The sequence below is a fragment of the Oncorhynchus nerka genome, linkage group LG21, assembly GCF_034236695.1.
Source record: "Oncorhynchus nerka isolate Pitt River linkage group LG21, Oner_Uvic_2.0, whole genome shotgun sequence".
Lineage (NCBI taxonomy): Eukaryota > Metazoa > Chordata > Actinopteri > Salmoniformes > Salmonidae > Oncorhynchus > Oncorhynchus nerka.
In genome coordinates, this window is record NC_088416.1 from 7,562,498 (window position 1) to 7,574,963 (window position 12,466).

General features: G+C 43.2%; 1 protein-coding gene across 1 annotated transcript; it reads left to right on the forward strand.

Moving 5' to 3' along the window:
• The first annotated feature begins 343 nt into the window (after nucleotides 1-343).
• On the forward strand, nucleotides 344-10,543 carry LOC115103757 (keratin, type I cytoskeletal 19-like). The gene is made up of 9 exons (XM_029624669.2): nucleotides 344-742; nucleotides 1,895-2,023; nucleotides 3,110-3,192; nucleotides 3,422-3,578; nucleotides 3,940-4,101; nucleotides 4,356-4,481; nucleotides 4,793-5,013; nucleotides 5,673-5,761; nucleotides 5,881-10,543. Exons 1-9 carry the CDS (start codon nucleotides 434-436, stop codon nucleotides 5,985-5,987), a joined length of 1,383 nt encoding a protein of 460 aa, XP_029480529.1. The 5' UTR covers nucleotides 344-433; the 3' UTR covers nucleotides 5,988-10,543.
• Nucleotides 10,544-12,466: the final 1,923 nt, after the last annotated feature.

The following is a 12,466-nucleotide window of genomic DNA, read 5'->3' on the forward strand; positions in this document are numbered from 1 at the left end:
ATATTTAGCCTACAAATCCTTGAAAATAATATATTTTTAAAATATATAAAAAAAATATAGCCAATTTCAGTAAACAAACCAAAATGTAATTGAAAATGGATGTCTGCAACCATGGAATGCCAGCTTTTACAAAACACATTTAGTAAAGCTGTCTGACTTGCCAGTCTATACCTGTCAAACACACTGCCTTTCATAAGTCACAACATTTACTGAACCATTCATTTCCTTAGTTGTTGTAAGCCCTGTATCCACCCACTGAACAAAACAATTAGATATACCTTCATTCCAAGGAATAATGGTGACGCAGTCAATCATTCTTAACCCAACTGTATAAAACGCTCGAGGACACAAAAGGGGTTATTTTTACCTGATTCCTCAACTACGAAGAACGCACTTTAACCTCCCAGGACGCATCGCCAGACTATCTCTCGCCATGTCCATTGTAGCCAGTCGCAGTAGTAGCCTTAGATACAGCTCAGGTAGCGGTGTCGTTTCGAGTGGCCTCAGTTCGTCCGGTGGGATGCCGTTTTCCAGCGGTTTGGGATACGGTAGGTCCCGTATGAGCGTGTCCTCTGTTGGGAGCAGTCGCTCGCCGAGTGTATATGGAGGTGCCGGGGGATACGGCACCCGTATCTCTCAATCTTCTTTCTCTACGGACGGGCCAGGTCAGATCACTATCGGTGCCAACGAGAAGCATACCATGCAGAATCTGAACGATCGTTTGGCCCGCTACCTGGAAAAGGTAAGGAAGAATGATGGAGATGTGGATAGAGATTAGGCGCGCTGCGGGATATCACGCACAACCCAGATTATGGAGACCGAAAGACAAGGCCGAGTGATAACTCTTTTCAAAACACTACATAGTCGATGATACAGAATGGGTTTTATTAGAAAGTGAACTTTAATCTTTGTTAGAAAGCATTTTTGTTTTAAACAACCCCTTTCATCAATACTATCCACAATGTTCAGTTAAATGGGATAATACAGTAGGCTACAGTAATATGTACATATTTAAACAACGTTTACTTAACTTGTAACTTTTTAAAAACGATTTATTCCATCATTGTTTCTGATTGTAAAATTGCTATTGAGAAGAAACAGTAAGCTGTAATTTGCTGTAAAGCTCCAATGAAAGTCTCCAGTACAAGTCCAAGTCTTTGGTTGTATATATACTTCGGTATCAAAAGAAAATGAAATTGGTCAAATATACTTTAGTATCAAAATTAAAAGTGGAAATCCTTTCACATTCCTTATATTAAGCAACCCAGACGGCACAAATATTTATTTACATTCTTTGTACTGATCGTCAGGGGCACACTCCAACGCTCTGACATCATTTACAACCAAAGCATGTGTTTAGTGAGTCCACCAGTTCAGAGGCAGTAGGGATGACCAGGGATGTTCTCTTGATAAGAGTGTGAATTTGACCATCTTCCTTTCCTGCTTAGCATTCAAGGTGTAATGACTACTTTTGGGTGTCAGGGACAATCTATGGAGTAAAAAATACACTATTTTCTTTAGGAACGTAGTGGACTAAAAGCAACAGTTGTAAAAAATATAAATAGTAAACTAAAGTAAAGATACCCAAAATACCTACTTAGGTAGTACTTTAAAGTATTTTTACTTAAGCACTTTACACCACTGATAAGTACAATGACATAGCAGGATTTGATCATTTATTTTAAATTCCATTATGTTGGCGATTATCTAATGGGAGTGCACAGATTCACATAACGTGATGGGATGCGCCCCAAATGGCATCCTATTCCCCATGTAGTGCATAACAGGGCCCATAGGGCTCTGGACAAAAGTAATTCTCTATATAGGGAATATGGTGCCATTTTCGGATAGACCCATGAATTTAACTGATTCCTTCCACTCTCTGTGTACACAGGTGCGCTCTCTAGAGGCAGCCAATAGCAAGTTGGAGTTGCAGATCAAAGAGTTCTACGAGATGAGATCACCGACTCACAAGAAGGACCTCAGTGGGTTCTATGCCACCATCACAGACATCCGCAACAAGGTACTTCTGGGTAATGGGGCGGCAGGGTAGCCTAGTGGTTAGAGTGTTGGACTAGTAACCGGAAGGTTGCAAGTTCAAACCCCAAAGCTGACAAAGGTACAAATCTGTCGTTCTGCCCCTAAACAGCCATCACTGAAAATAAGAATTTGTTCTTATTGTTCTCATGAGGACTTGCCTAGTTAAATAAAGGTAAAAATTTAGTCTTAATGTAGCAACACACTGGTTGAATCAATATTGATTTCAATGTAATTATGTTGAATAGACGTTTAATTGACATCTGTGCCAGTGGGAAGGGAGGTGGGGATATGATTTAGAGGATGCCAACAGAATGAATTACAGTGCATTCGGAAAGTATTCAGACCCTTTGACTATTTCCACATTTTGTTACGTTACAGCCTTATTCTAGAATTGATTAAATCGTTTTCCCCCCTGTCATCAATATACACACAGTACCCCATAATGACAAAGCAAAAACAGGTTTGTAGATATTTTTGCAAATATATAAAAAAATAGAAAACTGAAATATTATATTTATATATGTATTCAGACTCTTTACTCAGTACTTTGTTGAAGCATCTTTGGCAGCGATTACAGCCTTGAGTCTTATTGGGTATGACGCTACAAGCTTGGCACACCTGTATTTGGGGAGTTTCTCCCATTCCTCGCTGCAGATCCTCTCAAGCTCTGTCAGGTTGGATGGGTAGCTTCGCTGAACAGCTATTTTCAGGTCTCTCCGGAGATGTTCGATCGGGTTCAAGTCTGGGCTCTGGCTGGGCCACTCAAAGACAGTCTGAGATCCTGAGCGCCCTGGAGATGGTTTTCATCAAGGATCTCTCTGTTCTTTGCTCTGTTCATCTTTACTTCGATCCTGACTAATCTCCCAGTCCTTGCCGGTGAAAAACATACCAAAGCATGATGCTGCCACCACCATGCTTCACTGTAGGGATGGTGATTTACAACCAAAATTGTTGTATATGAATGAACAGTAGACATGAACCTGATATGCTGATCTACACACATGATATCCCATACATAGTTGACTCTGATATTACATTCCATTGACTGTGGCTGTCCTCCTGTTCCTAGATCCATGCCAGGTCTGTGGAGAACGCTCAGATGATCCTGCGGGTGGATAATGCCAGAGTTGCAGCTGATGACTTCAAGATGAAGTAGGTGCACTTCCTGTTTGTACTGTACACAGCCTCTGTGAGTGTACTGTTTCTATTTGTAGCTTTGGCCTATAGGTTTGAGATTGAGTAGATCCAATCCTCCCAGATCTACAGAAATGCTTATAGGGGTATGCAGGAGCTATGGATCAGTTCATGGTTGGGCAAGTTGTATCTTGGTTTGTTGTGAGAAGGAACTAATCAAGCCCTCTGCTTTCCTCAACCCCTGTAGGTTCGAGATGGAGGTTAACATGCGTATGACCTTGGAAGGGGATGTTGCTCGTCTGAGAGGAGTGCTGGACAGCTTTACGCTCGCCAGAGGAGACCTAGACATGCAGATTGAGGGGCTGAAGGAGGAGCTGGTCTACATCAGGAAGAACCATGAGGAGGTAACCTCCTCATTTCTCCTCACACACTCAAGTCTTAACGCTTGTGCTGTTGGCTGAAGTGCCAATATGCCAGGACAGCCACATGTGATTTTTCATTTGGACACAATGGCTTCCCCTGTAGTTTTTGTAATATTTTTGCACTTGAATTTATTAATTAATTCTCAGCGAGTTTAAACATTTCCATGTTTGGCCCCAAGGGGGCAAAACCCACACACAACAAATCTAGGTCAACTTCTCTGTTATTTGTCCTCAAAGTTACAGTATCTGATTGTTTTCGGGTGCTTTTGCCCTTCCCTGTGTATACGTGAACTAGACATCCCAGGTATTATAGCTCAATTTGTCCCCCTTTTCCTGTTGTTAGGAGATGCATTTGATACGGACACAGCAGTGTGGTGCTGTGAATGTGGAGATGGACTGTGCTTGCTCAGTGGACATGAGCAAGGTGCTGGAGGAGATGAGGACCCAGTATGAGGGCATGGTGGCGAAGAACCAGAGAGATGCTGCCAAGTGGTTCGAGAGCAAGGTGAGACGACCTCTGAAAATAGGACAGGGGGCCTCGAAGGGTGTGGGCCTGGGTCCCTAAATGTGTTTTGTGGGAGGCACAATTGACATCTATTTTGTGAAGTGGTACTATACTTTTGACTAATAGGTTGTGTGTGTGTGTGTGTGTGTGTGTGTGTGTGTGTGTGTGTGTGTGTGTGTGTGTGTGTGTGTGTGTGTGTGTGTGTGTGTGTGTGTGTGTGTGTGTGTGTGTGTGTGTGTGTGTGTGTGTGTCAGGTGGAGGTGCTTCAGAGCCAGATCACCACCAGCACCACAGAGGTGAAGACCTCTCAGTCTCAGGTGACCGACCTGAAGAGGACCTTCCAGAGCCTGGAGATTGAACTGCATGGCCTGCTCACTCAGGTATGATGTCAAACCATCTTAGTGAATCAGCATCCCTAAACATATAGCATTTCTCTTTACCCTATGTCTGTTCCTAAAGTGTGGAATTCCATTAGGTTTTTAAAGGAACATTACACTCCAAAATCAAAGTTTCTTAGATGTTTTCCGACCTCCCCAGTGGTCTAATGTGAAGGTGTTCTAACACCTTCATGCACACCAGACTAACTATCTCTGCCCTTCATCTCCCTCTTTATACATTTCTACTACCCTCTCCTTCCTTCCTTCCTTCTCCATTTCCTTCATCCCTTACAAACATAAACACATTCCTGTAGAATGGGTACCTGGAGCAGAGCGTCGCTGATATAAATGGCCGCCACGGCTCCCAGCTCAGCCAGCTGCAGGTTTGTATCAACAGCATGGAGGAGGAGCTGCAGCAGCTCAACGTCAGCATCCAGCAGCAGGCCTCCGAGTACCAGATCCTCCTGGACATCAAGATGAGGCTGGAGATGGAGATCGCTGAGTACAGGAGGCTGCTGGACGGAGAGGGATTCAGGTGAGAGGGGATAATGGAGGGGCAGGAAAGAGAGGGAGGAGGAAGGGATGGGATGGGGGGGAAGACAGCTGTTTATTGACACCTCACTGCAAACAGTGGTGGAAAATTACCCAACTGTCATACTTGATTAAAAGTAAAGATACCTTAATAGAAAATGACTAAAATAAAAGTAAAAGGCACCCAGTAAAATTCTACTTGAGTAAAAGTCTAAAAGTATTTGGTTTAAAATATGCTTAAGTATTTAATTTTAAGCAAACTAGATGGCACCATTTTCTTGTTTTTTACATTTACGGAAGGCCCGGGGCACACTCCAACACTCAGACATCATTTACAACCAAAACATGTGTTTACTGAGTCCACCAGATCAGAGGCAGTAGGGATGACCAGGAATGTTTGTTTCATAAGTCTGTGAATCGTACTATTTTCCTGTCCTGCTAGGCATTCAAAATGTAACAAGCACTTTTAGGTGTCAAGGAAAAGTACAATATTTTCATAAGCAATGTAGTGAAGTAAAGGTAAAAGTAGTCAAAAATGTAAATCCTTCTGTACAGATACCCCCCAAAACTACTTAAGTTACACCACTGATTGCAAACTAGTAGATAAAGATGTGTGTTGGTGAGTTTAGCTGACCGTAAGTGTTCTTCCCGTGTGTCTTCCAGTAAGCATGTGGAGACCAGACAGGAGGTCAGGAAAGTGATCGTGGTCGAGAAGGTCCAGGAAGTACAACAAGTCCAGGAAGTGGTGGAAGGTGAGCAAGCAGAGAATAATTAATCAAATGAATGAATCAATGAATGAATCAAGTGTTGTTCCCCATAATACACACAATTAACGAATGAATGAATTCCTGTTTTGTGGCCCTTTCCACAGAGTATAACCCCCACATGCAGAAGCGGGTGAGGGTGATCGTGGAAGAGATGGTGGATGGGAAGGTGGTGTCCACCTCAGTTGATGAGAAGGTCCAGGATTTGAACTAACTGAGAAGGTCAGATAGTTCTGGAATCTGGTGAAGCAGTAACGGACCACACATACCCCTGGACCACACATACCCCTGGACCACACATACCCCTGGTGACGGGTGTTCAATCCCCATCTATATATATATATATAAATAATGTCATGGTTGCATACTGTAATATTTCCCTTCTTACAGGATTGCATCAGCTGAATGATAACTGATGTAATTTACTCGTGTTACCTTATAACTCTTATATGTCTCTATCATGTGGCAAATTGAATATTATTTCTCGTGTGCTTTTTTTCCATTTGTGGCCACCAGGTGACGTCTCTCATTTTAACATCTTTGGCCAGTGCAATTAAAAGTGAAAATGGTTGTGTGAAAAGTGGAAACAGATTATTCCAGTTACATAAGTGACATCAGGGAAAATATGACTCACGTCATCAGCCATTATAAAGCTATTTTAGCTCCATTATATCCTCCCAGGACCACAAGCCGTGTATGTTCTCTGGACTCTATGACAAGGTTAAAGTTCATGTTCTGTAGGCCTACGACACTGACACCACATGTTACATTTGGCTGTTGATTAAATATAGATGTCAATGCATTTCAGGGCGCTGATATCATAATTGAGGGTGCGTTGTTGTCCTCTAAAAAGCTGAGAAGAAACACCTTTACAGCAGTAGCAGCCGGTGCCGTTTAAGATGAGGGAGGACGACAATTGTTTTTATAAGCTTGGCCTTATTTCTATTGCACCATATTGGATGACTGTCATTCATATTCCATTCACCCAGTTCAATGTAACAATGACAGGTTTAGGCTTCCTCATGATTCTCACATTTTCCCTATAAACGTCATGAGGTAGCTACAAGATCGTCTATGAATGAAAGTTTACAACGTAGGTGCACGAGAGAGAACATTTGAGGGTACAGATAGTGGCACATTTAACTTGCACACTCTTGCCTGCATCTAGCTGATCTAGGGTGTAATCATTAGACCAACAGTTGCAAACAAGCGTTTCTACTGGCCAAATTCAGGTATGTTTATCCCCGTTTTGTTCGCTTCCGCTTAAGAAAGGTTTTTCAACAGAATCGGCAGAATGATTCCCGAGTGGCGCAGCGGTCTAAGGAACAGCATCACAATGCTAGCTGTGCCACTAGAGATCCCATACCTGATGGGTTTGAGTCTAGGCTCTGTCGCAGCCGGCTACGAACGTAAGACCCATGTGGCGGCGTACAATTGGCCAAGCGTCGTCCGGGTTAGGGGAGGGTTTGGCCGGCAGGGATGTCCTTATCCCATCGCGCACTAGCGACTCCTGTGGCGGGCTGGGCGTAGTGCACGCTGACACAGTCGCCAGGTGTACAGTGTTTCCTCTGACACATTGGTGTGGCTGGCTTCTGGGTTAAGTGGGCATTGTGTCAAGCAACAGTGCTGTTTTGTTGGGTTGTGTTTCGGAGGACTCTCGACATTTGTCTCTCTTGAGTCCATACGGCAGTTGCAGCAATGAGACAAGACTGTATGTAACAATTGGATATCATGAAATTGGGGCGAAAACAGGGTAAAAAAAAAAATTGTAATAAAAAGAAATTGGTGGAATGAATACACTCCTGATCATGTGAAAACACAGCTCAATTTCATAGCAGCCACATTGCATTCCTTCTCCTTTCCTCCTCTCACCTTTTCCCTTTGCTTGTGGACTTGTGGACTTCAATGCACAACACATCAGCTGTCTGGGACCAGGAATAAAAAAACAGCCTACATCGTAGTCACCATATTAGGTGAAGTAACATCATAGCCAACATAGCTAATAGAAGTAATGCGTTAGTAAACCCGCAAAAAAATAAGCATTTGGTCTTCCCCTCCCTCCTCTGAGGAGCCTCCACTGATTGAAACAAAGCATGTGCAGAGAATCAGTCGGTAAAGTTTCAGCAGAGAAAGTTTTAGTTACATATATATCAGTTTAAACAGCTAAGAGTATGACATGGAGTAGCTCTGGTCCAGGGCGTTTCATGCAGCTTGAGCCATCAAGGCTCAAACCACATATAAGGCCTTGGACCAGAGCTAGACAACCTAAAGGCAGGTTTGTCATGCAGAGATATATTGGGCTTTAGAATTTCCCCACAGTGGTAGTAATTGAATCCATAACTGCAAGGCTTGATTACTTATTCAATTTCCAGTGTTTCAACAATCTTTCCTCTCGGTCAACAGGTGATACATAAGCACAATTACATTTTCAGCTAACATCTGTATGTACCTGGTCCATTACTTCAAGCTTAAGTTAATTTAACAGAATGGTCCGTGGTCAAAAGTAGTGTACTATATAAAATAGGCTTTAATTTGTGATGTAGCCAATGAGGGTTGTCTGAAAGCAGAGGTGTCTTCTGGTCCTAGCTATATCTTCCTCATCTGAGCCATCAGCTCCTCTAGACTCTGTTCCATCTCCCCTAAGAGGAAAATGTTTTGTGGTCCAATACCCATTCTAGCATTCTAAATAGTAGGCATTTTGAGTATGCAAAAATAGAACGTTATATAAAATCAGCAAAAAAGAGAACGTCCCTTTTTCAGGACCCTGTCTTTCAAAGATAATTAGTAAAAATCTAATTAACTTCACAGATCTTCATTGTAAATTGTTTAAACACTGTTTCCCATACTTGTTCAATGACCCATAATGAACATGCACCTGTGGAACGGTCGTTAAGATGGTAACAGCTTACAGATGGTAGGCAATTAAGGTCACAGTTATGAAAACTTAGGACACTAAAAAGGCCTTTCTACTGACTCTGAAAAACACCAAAAGAAAGAAGCCCAGTGTCCCTGCTCATCTGCATGAATGTGCCTTAGGCATGCTGCAAGGAGGCATGAGGCCTGAAAATGTGGCCAGGGCAATAAATTGCAACGTCTGTACTTTGAGACGCCTAAGACAGCGCTACAGGGAGACAGGACGGACAGCTGATCGTCCTCGCAGTGGCAGACCATGTGTAACAACACCTGCACAGGATCGATACATCCGAACATCACACCTGCAGGACAGGTACAGGATGGCAACAACAACTGCCTGAGTTACTCCAGCAACGCACAATCCCTCCCTCAGTGCTCAGACTGTCCGCAATAGGCTGAGAGAGGCTTGTAGGTCTGTTGTATGGCAGGTCCTCTCCAGACATCACCAGCAACAATGTCGACTATGGGCACAAACCTACCGTCGCTGGACCAGACAGGACTGGCAAAAAGTGTTCTTCACTGACGAGTCATGGTTTTGGCTTACCAGGGGTGATGGTTGGATTTGCGTTTATCGTCGAAGGAATGAGTGTTACACCGAGACCTGTACTCTGGAGCGGGATCGATTTGGAGGTGGAGGGTCCGTCATAGTCTGGGGCGGTGTGTCACAGCATCATCGGACTGAGCTTGTTGTCATTGCAGGCAATCTCAACGCTGTGCGTTACAGGGAAGACATCCTGCTCCCTCATGTGGTACACTTCCTGCAGGCTCATCCTGATATGACCCTCCAGCAAGACAATGCCACCAGCCATACTGCTCGTTCTGTGCGTGTTTTCCTGCAAGACATTGTTCTGAAATGGCCAGCGAAAAGCCTGGATCTCAATCCCATTGAGCATGTCTGGGACCTGTTGGATCAGAGGGTGAGGGCTAGGGCCATTCCCCCCAGAAATGTCCGGGAACTTGCAGGGGCCTTGGTGGAAGAGTGGGGTAACATCTCACAGCAAGAACTGGCAAACCTGGTGCAATCCATGAGGAGGAGATGCACTGTAGTACTTAATGCAGCTGGTGGCCACACCAGATACTGATTGTTACTTTTGATTTTGACCCCCCCTTTGTTCAGAAACACATTATTCCATTTCTGTTAGTCACATGTCAGTGGAACTTGTTCAGTTTATCTCTCATACAAATATTTACACATGTTAAGTTTGCTAAAAATAAACGCAGTTGACAGCGAGACGACGTTTCATTTTTAGTATGTTAAATTTCAGAAATGTTGTATGCTTTAAATTCCAGGATGTACTGAATTTGGCTTTTCATCTAGTAGAATTTACTGCTCACTACACAAAAAAATAAACGTACTTTGAAACCTACATACTACAGCTGATAATCATAATGGCGGGACTCAACTTAATTGATCATTAGATACGCCTTTGCAGGATGGATGAGAATAGTATGTTGATATTTGTTGTGTACTTCATTTGTTTTTACTAAGCAGTGCATTCTAAATAATATGCAGTTTAAGTAAGTACCCAGCTACTCTAGCACAGTGGATCTGGGACGATTCCGGCTGAGAGTTGGGGCACTCGGCTGAGAGTCAAACTCGGTGAGGTCATGTGGCCCGAGTCTGGACCGCCTTTGGCAGTATTACTTATGGCTAAGACGCGGGATTGAGCTCGGGACGATTCTGGTGTGAGTTATCTGGCCTAAATGTATTACTTGGGGCAGGGCCGATTGTGGCTCCTCTCTGGCAGATGATTACATGGGCTGCTTCATATAATTAACATTATATTATTTATTTATTTTACACATATATTGTCATTGTTTCTGTGATCAAATAATAAAATGAACATTTATATTAAATTCTTTGAGTCTTAAGTAGTATTTTAGTATTTTGATACTTTGTGCAAATTGATCAGCATTAAAAACGTTATGTATGGGGCCTCCCGAGTGGCGTAGCGGTCTAAGACACTGCATCGCAGTGAAAACTGCGTTGCTACAGAAGCTGGTTCGATACCCGTGCCGGCTGCAACCTGGAGACCCACGAGGCGACGCACAATTGGCCCATTGTCGTCCGAGTTAGGGGAGGGTTTGGCCGGCATGTCCTTGTCCCATCGCGCTGTAGCGACAGCTGTGGTGGGCCAGGCGCATGCACGCTGACAAGGTCACTAGGTGTACGGTGTTTCCTCCGACACATTGGTGCTGCCGGTTTCCGGGTTAAGCGTGCATTGTGTCAAGAAGCAGTGAGGCTTGGTGGGGTTGTGTTTCGGAGGACGCACGACTCTCGAACTTCGCCTCTCCCGAGGCCATACAGGAATTGCAGCAATGGGACAAGACAACTGAGTATGACGAAAAGGGGTTAAAATAATAATCATAATTTAAAAAAAATTGTGGATGGGTATAATTTGTATGTATAAAATGTATAATAGTAATATTTAAAATTTCTAAATTGGGTAATTTTGTATGCATTTATTTAAAATTGCATCGCCGCTTCTGGGGGGGATTCTGGTAAGATGTCGGCTGAATTCTGGTTGATGGAAACGGGCCGATTCTGGGCAGTCATTCATGTTGATTCGGGGCCGAGTCAGACACCCGAATTCTAGGCCGATTCAATCGGTTTCTGGCCCCCCGGCAGAGGGAAGCTTCTGGGCCGATTCCTCATTGCTAGCTGGGAATTGGCATATCTCAAGCAGGTTCAATTAACAACAGCCTTACCTGAAATCTGGCTTTTCTACTACTGGGACAAGTCTCTGAATGTCCTTGAGTGGCCCGGACTTGAACCCGATCGAACATCTCTGGAGAGACCTGAAAAAAGCTGTGCAGCAACTGACAGAGCTTGAGTGGATCTGCAGAGAAGAATGGGAGAACCATGGAAAAAGTCAAGGGGTTTGAACACTTTCCGAATGCACAGTGCCATTTTTCGCATTTTGTTACGGTACAGCCTTATTCTAAATGTAATTTAATTGTTTTCCCCCCCTCATCAATCTACACACAATACCCCATAATGACAAAGCAAAAACAGGTTTTTAGAAATATTTGCAAATTTTTGAAAAGTAAAAACATAAATATTACATTAACATAAGCGTAGTGGCTAAATTGTCCAATATAATTGTCTCGATGCAAATTGCTTTCTAATCATTTAGCCACAATTGAGAGTGGTGAAATGTTAGTCTTGACACATACAAATCCAATGTCCAGAGTTTGATTCAAGTTGAAAAATAATAATACATTTGTTGTTCTTCTGGATACAAAAATGTATATCAATCTACCAAAACTAATTCTGATCATCTGGGGTCTGTTGTTTCAGGACGGAATGGAGCACCTGGCGAATCACCCGAAGAGCCTTTCCTAGACTCCTCCGTGGTGGGACGCCCCAGGGTGATTAAAACTCTGTTGTATTCCTTCCTGAAGTAGAGCATCCTGGATCTTGCCTTGGTTTAAAGCATATAGAGCTTCTCTGTGTTCTCTGTCAGTACCAACAAAGTTAGTTCCATTATCAGATCGTACGTGTTGTACTTGTCTTCTTCTGCACATAAATATTCTTATGGTGTTGATACACGAGTCCGTGTCAAGAGAGTAAGCAATTACAATGTGTATTGCTCTACTGGACATGTAAAGATCACTCCCTATCTTTTAACATTTCCTCTTCCTCTTTTGATTTCTATAGGACTAAAGCAATCCACAGGTATATTGGTAAATGGTGGGATGTCTGGCATGATCCTTTCAAGTAACTAATCTGCCATCTTCTGCTCACCAATCTGGCCTCTTTGACTTCTGCACACAACA

Bases quoted from the DNA above. Each gene is read 5' to 3' on its own strand.
- LOC115103757 (XM_029624669.2), top strand. From the start codon at position 434: ATGTCCATTGTAGCCAGTCGCAGTAGTAGCCTTAGATACAGCTCAGGT. The intron at 4,102-4,355 runs GTGAGACGACCT...TGTGTGTGTCAG, and splicing joins CCAAGTGGTTCGAGAGCAAG to GTGGAGGTGCTTCAGAGCCA. The intron at 5,762-5,880 runs GTGAGCAAGCAG...CCCTTTCCACAG, and splicing joins AGTCCAGGAAGTGGTGGAAG to AGTATAACCCCCACATGCAG.